Consider the following 12,271-nt stretch of genomic DNA (forward strand, 5'->3'; position numbering starts at 1 on the left):
ATTAACTGAATGGCAATTGATATGGATTTTTACTGTTTCCAGTAGACAGTAACACTTACACCACACACACGCACACAATTACATGTGCACACACACACCCACACACACACCCACACACACATACACATACACACCCACACACACACCCACATACACATACACATCACACAAGCGGGAGTGACCTCATGGTAGAGTCATATCCTCCCCAACTGTCTGAACCAAATCTGTCGACGCGGCCCGTCCCAGAGCTCCTGCAAGCGGCCTTCATCAAACACACGTTTCGGGATGTTTTACGCTCCTTGAGTCCGATCCAGGAGATTTCCTCCACAGAAGGACGTCCACTGGAAGCAGTGTGCTGCTGTTGGCTTTATTCTTTCTAGATTTTTTGTTTTGCACTATTTTGTGTGTTATTTGCGTGTGATTTTTGCGTGGAGCCACACGTGACCTCTGCTCCAAGTGCATGCCGACGACAATGGCCCCACAGAACACCGAGGCTGACGCTGCGCAGATGCAGGCCGCCGTGGGGACACCTATGGAGAAACAGGCCGGAGGAGGCGGGGCTAATGGTGCGGCCGGGGCTGGAGGGCGGGATTTGGAGAGTCAGGAGGAGTCGGTCAGCGAGGGATCTATAGACCGCATCCCGCTGCGTCAGTGGATCATGCACGGCGCCATCATGTTCGGACGAGAGTTCTGCTACGCCATGGAGACAGCGCTGGTCACACCTGTACTTCTGCAGATAGGTGAGACAACTGACCATTAACTATGAGATAATGATAATAATAAATCAAATCATAAAATATGACAAGACCGAATGTACCTAGCTTAAAGTGAGCACTGTTCTGATTGGGATTATTCTTTAACCAAATCCAATTTATACTTAGTAAACCTATATAATTTTTATAATAATTACAAATATATTTAAATATGAATTAAATATAATTTATTATTCATTGTTTAAATACATTTGTAATTAATTATTATCTAAATTTATAGTAACATTCATATATGCATTTAATATATTATTATAATATAATTTAATGAATGCAATTTTTTAAATACTATATATTTACTCAGAACCAACTGGAAAAAGGACAGCTTTGATTAAGGTGTCAGTACATTTTGAAACAAAATCTAATGTTTATACTTTTGAGTTCTGCTATAAAGATGAAGACACTTGAATGAGCGGTGGAACATTTTGAGCCACAGACAAACACATCTAGTTTAACTGGATCAGATATCCCACGATGAACTGAGTATGTGATTGTGCCCTGATTTCTGGCCAGTTTATATTGTCTTCACTCTCAATGTTTTTGAAAAACAGCCTCTCCAGCTGCAGGCCTGTATGTCAAAGAAACACCTCTACATCTCTGAACTCTGTGTGTGTGAGATGTGCCGTGATAAAGAGATTTAAGGAGCTGTGTACGCTGCTTGACTCGCCTGCCAGTTTATAGATTATCCAAATGACACCCCAGACCTTTATGTTACTGAAAAATATGCCATTTTGTCATGCAAGCAGCTGTGAGCCTGGAGGAGCAGAGGGGCTTTTGTTCATAATCATCATGTTTTATTGAAGAAGTCCAGCGGTCACATGTGGTCATGTGACAATAGTGATTATTGTGATATGGATTACTTCTATCTACTTATACACTGTTAAATCTACTATTGCTAAATTTTCTTTGTCTTTTCTTCACACTAATAGTCAAAAGTTCAGTATGATTTTTACTAGTTTTTGAATGAAGTCTCTTCTGCTCACCAAGGCTGCATTTAATTGATCAAAAATACAATAATTCAATCAGTAAAATTGTGAAGTATTATTACAACTTAAAATAACAGAAATTCTAAAATCAATTTTTAATTTCTGTGATCAAAGATGAATTTTCAGCATCATTCCTCCAGTCTTCAGTGTCACACGATTCTTCAGAAATTATTCTAATATGCTGATTTTCTGCTCATTTTCTGATTATTATCAGGGTTGAAAATGCTTGAAAAATGGCAAATGCATAGATACAAATGTAAATTATAGACAATTCTCACAACTCTTCTTTTTATTTTTTCACTCGTTTATGCTGCAGCCCCGGTTTGCTATTAGCTACACTTCTCACCAGACCTAGCTAGTGTACCAGGACACTAACTGAAGACGTTGTTTTTGAGCAGTATTTTTCTCTCCCTGGGGGATGATCCATTATTTATTGGTTCATCAAAAGTAGATGTGCTGATTCAGTCATTGCTCAGTAGTGTGCACAATAACCTGTGCACATCATTTTACTTTACTTTTTTTGTATTTTTTTTAGAAAATTTGGTTACCAACAATAAGGTCCCATTAGTTAACATTAGTTAATGCATTAACAATCAGCAATGCATTTGTTACAGTATTTATTAATTATTGTTAGCTGATTAAAAAATAACACACTTCCATTAAATGTTATTAACAGATACAACATTTGATGTAGAGGAGTTTGTTTCCTCATCAGATTTGAAGAAACAGCATTTCATCACCAATGGATGCTCAGCAGTGAATGGGTGCCGTCAGATTGAGAGTCCAAACAGCTGATAAAAACATCACAGTAATCCACACCACTCCAGTCCATCAGTTAACGTCTTGAGAAGACAAAAGCTGCATGTTTCTAAGAAACAAATTCATCATTAAGATGTTTTAATTTCAAACTATCACTTTTTGGCAAAATATGATTCTATAATCCATAATCTCTCACATCAAAACAATACTTGGTCTGTGCAGATTTCTCTTCTGATTCAGACACGATTATTTTCTTCACTGGAGAAAGCAGTATTAAGAATAGAGGACACATATTTTAGCCAGAAGCAATGGTTTTAAGTTTAAATATGTCTTAATGGTGGATTTGTTTCTTACAAGCAAACATGTATCTTTTGGCTTCACGAGATGTTAATTGATGAACTGGAGTGGTGTGGAATACGGTTGCATTACTTGTTTGAAATTAAACACGTTTCCTGAAGGATAACTTGATTGTTGTTTACTTGATTGTCGATAACATGATTACTTGGCTCTTGTTGGTGATTATAAGCTAATGTGACTTCTCCGGGTTTAAAGGATTAAGTCTTCAGGTCAAGGCCAGTTGTGAGTGACTTGACGTTATCATGCAACATGCTGATTTTAGAGCCTTATGTGAGTTTGCGTCTGTGAAGATCAGGCACTCGCTGTCCAAACTATAATGGCAAAGGATAAGAGGATTTCTGGAGGTTGAGCCGCCCTTGTTCACCTGCAGTCAGAGAGTCGTGTGTGTGTGTGTGTGTGTGAGTGTGTGTTTCAGGGTGACTTATGATGGGTTATTTTTAAAATTCACTAAATTGGTAATCGCTGGATTAGCCACAAATTAGCTCACGGTTAGTTTAGTTGCAGGAAGCGGGAAATTATGCTGTCAGACTGGATGTGGTGCACAACATGACGACATTTAAGACTAATTCAGATCCAGATGAGCCAAGACAAGGAGTTGACGCATGTGTGCGTGTGTTTACAGTGGTCCACAATGATCCCATATAAAATTCCATACAGCAATTCCAACTATTCGCAGCACGTTTCACCCTAAACAGACGCTCGTAACAAAGGCCGAGGGAATGCACGGCCCGCCGCTGTGTTGGGAATGTGTGACTCAGCGGATTCCGAGGTTCGGGATAAAGCGCAAGCGTTCACGTGTCCCAGAATGCTCAGCTGGTCAGGGGTCAAACCGGAGCCGTGTTGTGTTTTTCTTGGCTAGCGAGAGGCTGGAATGTGTGGAATCGTAAAGGAATTTAACTTTTTACAGCCTGTGGATTTCATGCATTCCGCAGTAATGAGGAAAAAACTCCCAGTGAACAAACAAACCTCATTCCCAAGCATGCAAACGTCCTACACAAGCCACAAAAATGTGTTGATATGCTTTACAAAATTAACTAGCAGCTGTAGATTTCGCATGATGTTTGATAAGTTATGGCTGTGTATGGAATAATGAACTTCAGTCCTGTTTGTACACCAGTATGTCTGCTGTATGTGTACTGTATGCATTAAAAATTGTATTAATGTATTATAAAATGCTATATAATACATATATGGTATTAATTATAATAAATACATGTAATTATTATACATTTATTTCATATAAAGTATAACGCATGTATTTAATGCATTTGTTTCCTTTTAAAATGGACATTAACAATTTCTCCTCCAATAGATAATCATAAATGTGCATATGTAAATAAAGAAATTATTAAGTTATTCATTATTAAATAAATTATTAACATAATAGAATTTATGGAATATGATGTTACATACTATTTCACTGTACATATTGTATAAGTGGTATGCTAGCAATCAGTCTGAGCATGGTTGTGGTCCAGCAGATGCAGCTCGTGACCTGGTGTCACTCTGGCTTGCTGCAATGCCTCATGGGTATGTCACATCTCACACACAGGGCATAAGAATTCAGCGCATACCTGCACTGTCAGCCCTGCGATCTGTCAATTACAGATGTCTCCGCTGATCTATGGACTTGTTGTAATGTTTCTAATGCGTACGTGAGCGCTATGCAGTGAGTTTGTGGCGTGTGGTTTCGCAGGTCTCTATTGTCTCTCATAAATAGCCAAACAATGAGCCCTTTTGGGCTGTTTTAGTCAATCTCTGGCGGATTAGACTCAAGTTCTCATGACCGCTCAGACGTTTAGCGCTTTTGCGGAAACAATAGTGAAACTCATTTAGCGTTTTGTTTGAAATGCACGGCGTCCTCTGTGAAATATGTGCCCACAAAAGTAGGAAGCAGAGCCGCCCAGGAGCTGACGGTGACCGCTGGGGATCAAGAGTCAAGACCAGTGTGACAAATCACACTGAGCTCAGACGAGGAAGAGGAGAGATGTGTGTGTGTCTGTGCTTGTGTACGTGTGCGCATTTTTGTGACACATGAGGACACAAATTTGTATAATGACATGGGTAAGACCTAGGTATTACAAGGAGAAGGTGACTTATGAGGACATTGCCCCATGTTCCCATTTTTCAAAAGGCTTATAAATCATACATGATTAGTTTTTTTGAGAAAGTAAAAATGCACAAAGTTAAGTAAGGGGTAGGTTTAGGTGTAGGGTTGGTGTAGGGCGACAAAACAAACGTGTGTGTTTCTGTGGGTGTGTGTTTTTGTTTGTGTGAGATTGAGTGTTTGTATATTTATGTGAGTGTGTGTGCATGCTTACATGCACGTGTGTGTGTGTGTGTGTGTGTTTAGCTGTAAGAATAAAATTGCACTAGATCTCCTGTATATGCATTGCTGAGTTAGACTGTGTGCTGCATATCGCACTGCTGCAGTGTTACGTAACCGAGCTGACTCGGCATGCGTGTTAATAAATCCATGTGGTTTAAATGTCCTTCAGGAGCTCAAAGACGATAAAAACAGACTGACTATATTAGTGGTCAGTTTTCACCCACTAATGATTAAAGCACACAATCTCTCACTTAACAATATACAGGCAACCACTGGAAACTGCAGAGCAGCATTCCAAAATCATTTAGAACACCTCAGTAACTGCTTAGAAACAACATGGCAACCACACAGAACACCCTAGTAACTGCATAGCAACATGACATCATCAAGCATAGCAGTGTATTGTGGTGGCAACCTTTACATGGATAAACACCGCTTATGTTTTTTTAAGAGAAATTGTAGTTTTTAAAGCTTATGTTACATGCAAAAGTTGATTTCTCTTTGTTGTTTCTCAGTGTTTGGAGTGGTCCATACTGTATTTGCTGACCTGAGATCAGTGCTGTGAGTCAGTCACCTGGGACTGAAAATGCAAACTGTCTCTTATTTGTCCAGATCACTAACCTAAACCAGATCCAAACCGCACATCTCTCACTCTCTCTGATGAATCATTCATGCTGTTTAGCTACAGGCGGACACACGCTGCAATGGAAGAGAATATGAAACCGCCGTATTAATATTTCATCCTGCCATCTGCTTGATTTCTGGTGAATCGGGATCAGAGGTCTGGAGAGACTCGGTTTCAGGTGGAGGATCGTGGTGGTCCTGGTCTCACGTAGCTTCAATCTGACTTAGAAAGAAACCATCTAACTGACATGAATAACAAACCACAGTAAGCTTTCTTACGGAGCATATTTTTGAGTGAAACAGGAAATTCATTAGGGCTGAAAAGATTAGTCGACATTATTAACAATATTGGCGATTACAAAAAAAAGTTAACAAATATTTTTGTTGTCGAATAGTCGATTGATCTCATATGACCCCATGTAAGGGCCTCTCCTGCATGTGCTCCAATAGTGATGGGAAGTTCGGATCATTTTACTGACTCGGATCTTTGAATCTCGTTCATCAAAATTAACGAATCTTTTTTTCAAGTCATTTCATTCACTTCAGCTGAATATAATTAAAATGTTACATGTTTATAGCCATATTCCACAACATATCTACAGTGGCATGCGAAATTTTGGGAACCCCTTGCAGAATCTGTGAAAATTTGGATAATTTTACCAAAATAAGAGAGATCATACAAAATGCATGTTATTTTTTTATTTAGTACTGTCCTGAGTAAGATATTTTCCATAAAAGATGTTTACATATAGTCCACAAGACAAAAAAATAGCTGAAATTATTAAAATAACCACATTCAAAAGTTTGGGAACCCTTGGTTCTTAATACTGTGTGTGGTTACCTGGATGATCTACGACTGTTTTTTTGTTTTGTGATAGTTGTTCATGAGTCCCTTGTTTGTTCTGAACAGTTCAACTGAGCTCTGTTCTTCAGAAAAATCCTCCAGGTCCTGCAGAATCTTCAGTTTTCCAGCATCTTTTGCATATTTGAACCCTTTCCAGCAGTGACTGTATGATTTTGAGATCCACCTTTTCACGCTGAGGATGATTGAGGGACTCAAACACAACAATTAAAAAAGGTTCAAACATTCACTGATGCTCCTAAAGGAAACACGATGCATGAAGAGCCGGGGGTGAAAACTTTTGAACAGGATGAAGATGTCCAAATTTTTCTTATTTTGTTGAAATATCATATTTTTCCATTTAGTACTGCCCTTCTGACGCGACAGAAGATACTTGCATGTTTCCTGGAAGACAAATGAAGTACAATTTACCTTGAGCTTCAAATTCAAAAAGTTTTCACCCCAGGCTCTTAATGCATCGTGTTTCCTTTGTGTGAGATTTGATTGTAGCCACCGCTCGCGTCCATATTGATAAATTCTACGTTTTGCGTAGAAACGACTGTACGCCCACATTTCTGTCGTACATTCGTTTCGTAAATGAGGCCCATTCAAACTGAATTAATGACACATCACTACAAACCAATAGAAGACGACACACACAACGCTTATAAGAATATGTTAGAAAGTAAATAAAGTTGAACCGGTGTGTTGGAAGATTTTACAAATCTACAAACAAAACTGCTGTCATGTGTGAAGGCATTGATTATACTCATGGCGAAGTTCTTTTTTCTACTTCATTTTGAGGTAAAAAAAAAAAGTTTGATATTCTTAAGCTGCACTTTGCTGCTATCGAACATTCTGATGTTGCTGAGAGAGGCATTTAGATGAGTATGTGAACATATGCTGCTCGCTTTCCTCTCAGTAATAAAATAAACACAACAAACATGACAGCGGTGAGAAAACGGCAGTTAAGAAAGCATTAGTCTCGCGTAGCCAGACCTTCAGACTAACGGCTGAAGGTCTGTGAACTTTGGCTGCTTTGAATGGCCAAGGCCCGCCCAAGAGGCCTTATGACTGACAGGTAAAGCAACCAATCAGGTTTCGTTTTGTGCCACGTCACGTTTCAGAGTGTGGAAATGTCGCCAAAATAACAGACCGGTCTGTAAAACTCTCGGACATATTTTAAAGATTCTATGCCACGAACTTTAAATTTTTCACATTCTTTTGAAAATTCAGTGTTTAGTTGATCCTGACAAGCGCTCGTCGTCAGTTGTAAACACGACGGCTTTCTTCTTTCGTGAGGGGGTTTGGCGCCATGGCATTTTTTTGTTTCCAGGCAGAACATTAAAGAACGCGACACACACATTTCCTGGAAATCCTGTATAATCTAACCAATCTGACGACGACTTCGAAACTCCTGAAGTGTTTCCAGATAAGTGTGCCATATGCACCAGACGTTTAGCCAACGGTCCGTGGGCGTGACGTCTGAGGCTGAGACTAAGAAAGCAATCTGGACATTTGCACAAGGTCTGCAATCAGCACTCCAGTAAATCACGTCATGTTTATTTACAGTATATAACACTTTATACAATAGACTGCTTTAAAGCAAGCAGCTTTACAGTGTTAAACATGAAAAAACAAAAAAAGTCGCTTTCCATTAGAATTACAATTTGACTTTCTGCTGTAAAGTGGCTTTATGTGTATGAATATGTATAACTATGTTGATGAATTGCAAAAGCTGAATATTCGATAGAAGTCTACTGATTAATGGGTTTAATAAAATATGATTAGTTGATTGATCATTCTAATAATGTTAAGTGTTCTGGCTATACGCCGCTGTGCACCTGACACACAGAGAGAACACAGCACCTGTTTCCTGGCATTGCTTTGCTTTTTGTCCATTTCTAGACGGTTTCACCTTCCTGACCTTCCTCTTCCTCTTCCTGTCACTCTCACTCCAGATTTCTCTGGTTTGTCTTTGGCTGCAGTAAGCGCTGTGTTGGCAGGGTTCTTGTTTTCATAGGAACAGGCTGTTGTAGTGGCCGGCCGCAGTGGTGATGGCTGACGAATGATGGTTTTGTTAGTCTTAGGGTTCATTGGTGGGACCCATGTGGCCAGTGAACTTATGTTGACTCTGTGAGTGTGTGTGTGTTTGTGTGTGTGCGCAGATACAGTGTGTCAGAGCACCTGATACCTGCATATTACCTACACGGTCAAATGCACTAAGCACTACAAAGTAGAGCCGCACGATTCTCCCACGATTCTGAACTAAACAAAATAATGTGTGACAAAATATGAATTGCTGCAGTCTGTTTAAAAGAGTCTAATTAATTTGAATGAATTATAAAACATTTAAATATATAATACATGTATTTAAAATATAATATAAAGCATTCCTTACTTTCCTTTTTATTTGCAAGTAGATTTTATGCATGTGATGCATGTTTTAAAAAAAGTAATAAATAACAAATAATAATGTTACTACTAATACAACACCAAGATATACATTTATTTCTAAGTAATAAGCTAGAACATACTGTGTATAATTAGTTAATTGTTGAAATATTTGTTATATAATGTTTATTATTGTAATTATATTTTTATGTAATTTTATCATATTTCTTATTTAAAATAAATTAATCTAAACATTTATTAATAATTAATATTAGTTATAATATATTTATTATTATTTGTTATGCACATTGATTTTAAGATTTTTTATAATGTATTTTTATCATTCATATTTCTTATGTAATTATTTAATAAATGCTATTAATATAATTAAATGTTGTTAACGTATGTATATGTATGTTTATTGTAATATTTATTTTAATATTTATTTATAATGTAATTTTATTTACAATGATCTATGTATATTTACATAAGAATATGTAATTTTATTTTTATTTAAATAGTTATTAATAATTAATATTAATTCTAAGTGTATTTTTACATTTTATATTATAGATGTGTTTATTACATTAATATTTATATTATTTTTATTTATAATATAACTTTATTATATATATTTCTTAGTTTTTATTAATAAATAATACTAATTATTAATATTAATTTATTTTATATTCTATATGTTCACATGCATGTTAGCTATTTTATTTTGTTTTATTCATATTTAGTTATCTGTCTGTCTGTCTATGATTTTGCAGGTCAGAGGTCAGCAAATGCTTCTTGCACTCCTGTTTTTAAATGTTGGCTATGGTTGTCAAATTAGACTATGATTAAACTATGGCTGTCAAATGCGGCTTTACCGAGCTCAAGTACAGCTCTGGCCCAAGCAGATATAAACAAAACTCTATTGGCTATTTTAAAAAAAGGGGGCGGGGCTGCTCTGTCTAACCAGAGCCGTTGAGAAACTGTTTCTCAGCGGCTCTGTGTCTAACTGCCCCGTCTTCCTGTTTCAGTTGAAATTACGTCACCACATAGAATGACGCTGTGTTTCAAAGCACTTCAGGGGGACCCTTAAAGGCTATGAAAACTAATAAAGTGAATGTAACAATGTAAGCCTATGTGCGAAAAGGGTCTAAATCAAAAACAGCACATCTCAAACACATTAAACAGCTCAAGTAGAGTCTCTGTCAGCGGCACATGCAGCCTTTCTGTCAGAGCCGCTTTAAACTATAAACTATACTATATCTTACGAGTTTTTATTAAAGCCCTTAATATAAAGCTTGTCACATTTAGAACAAATTCTCCAGAGTCTGTGTCCTCCGCTATATTTTTCAGATGTGCTCGTATCAAACTTCTGTATATTGATATAAGCGGTATTGCCTCATACCATATCACTTATAAAGAATCTATCGATATATCATACAAACTCGATATACCGCCCAGCCCTACTTTGAAGGCATCTAAACAAACAATGATAGGAAGAGTTTTGCCTTTCTAAGTCAGTGGTCCATGCTGGAAAATCCTGCTAGAAGGTGGTAGCTAGTCTCACATCAACCTGGTTTTGACCTTTTGACCTCCAAAAAGCAGGTACCATGTTTTTTTCCCCGCTGGACTCCAGACTGTGTTGTTTTGGATGCTGGTTATTGTTGGTTTGTTTCTCTGTCTGAGCTTTAGATTTAGAAATACTTCCTCTGGTTTGACTCATTCTGCTCTCAGTATTGTTCACCATTTTTGACCTGGTGGGAAACAGAAAGTCTCCTGTGATTATTTACTGAAATCTCTCAAACTTCCTGTTTGCATGTTTACTCCACATATTTTTCAAGGAACAAATAACTTGCTTACCATCTGATTCAGATCTTTTGTTCGGTCCTCAGTGTCTCAGTGTTTGTGTGTTTAACTGCAAAGACTAAATATATAAAACCACCTCAACAAACCGGAGGAAGAGGAAGTGGACTGGTGGCACTGCGAGGTGAAGCCCGGCCCGGTTTTCCGATGAGAACAGAGCGGCTGGTTTGTCAGATCCGGTCCTGACTCTGATAAGCCTCTCTTCTCAGGACTCTAGTCTGCGTGTTTCCCAGAGGATCGTGAGGGGTTTTGGGTCCTGTAATGGGACGTCACTCTTTTCACCAGCAGGTGCATTGGCTCTTTTCCAGCTGGTTTCTGCCAGCAACCGTGAGAACAATCCTTTTTTTTTAATTTAAGAATTGTGAGAATATATTTATTTTATTTTTTCAGATTTGTATTTGTCCAATGGGAAACTTCATAGTGCATACTTTCAGCTACTTTTGATAATATGGTAATAATAAAATAATAATTTAATTTTATATATTCATTTCATATTATATTGATTATTATACGCTTATTATTTTTATTTATTTTATTACATAATATTAGCATATATTTCTTATGTTCTTTATGTTTCTTATTTAAATATTTATTAATATTAGTATTAGTATGAATATTAATATTAGAAGTCTATTTATGTTTTATATTAGTATATACATATGCATGTTTATTATTTAAATATTGATTTTATTTTTATTTATAATTTAGTTAGAATGTTTATTTAAATATGTCAATAATATTCTGTAGATATTCATAATTTTTGTGTACATGTTATGTTATCATATATTTATTACTTAAATATTTATCAATAATATTCTGAAGATATTCATAATTTTTGTGTACATGTTATGTTATCATATATTTATTACTTAAATATTTATCAATAATATTCTGAAGATATTCATAAATTTTATGTGTACATGTTATATGATTATTTTAGTATAATTTTTTATTTATAATGTTTCATCATAATTCTTTTAAAAATATTTAAAGATAAATATTTACATAAATACAAAAATTGTTTATAGTGTAATTTCACCATAATTATTTTTTAAATAAATATTTAAATATATAAAGAAAAGTCTTATTTAATATATATATATTACACACACGCACATTGTATATTATTTGTTTATTTTTCATACAAGTAGTGTCCTGTTCACACTAAAATATTTTAATGTATATTATTTGATAATAGTGAGTGATACAGTTTTGATATTGTGTTGCTTTAAATTATTATGGCTTTTATTAATCATATTATTATTATTATTATTATTATTATTATTATTATTATTATTTATTTGTTCATTTATGATTTAATTAAATTATTGTAAATTATTTATTTTATAAA

The 12,271-nt window shown here is 36.0% G+C and overlaps 1 protein-coding gene across 1 annotated transcript in view; it reads left to right on the forward strand.

The window, feature by feature from the left end:
* Nucleotides 1-323: 323 nt before the first annotated feature.
* Nucleotides 324-12,271, forward strand: part of LOC306847196 (solute carrier family 45 member 4-like) — a 28,354-nt gene continuing 16,406 nt past the window's right edge. Inside the window, exon 1 of the mRNA XM_079381014.1 lies at nucleotides 324-740. Coding sequence (XP_079237140.1) covers nucleotides 461-740 — 280 coding nt within the window. The 5' untranslated portion in view covers nucleotides 324-460. The remainder of the gene's footprint in view (nucleotides 741-12,271) is intronic.

This window comes from Barbus barbus (assembly GCF_936440315.1).
Source record: "Barbus barbus genome assembly, chromosome: 27".
Lineage (NCBI taxonomy): Eukaryota > Metazoa > Chordata > Actinopteri > Cypriniformes > Cyprinidae > Barbus > Barbus barbus.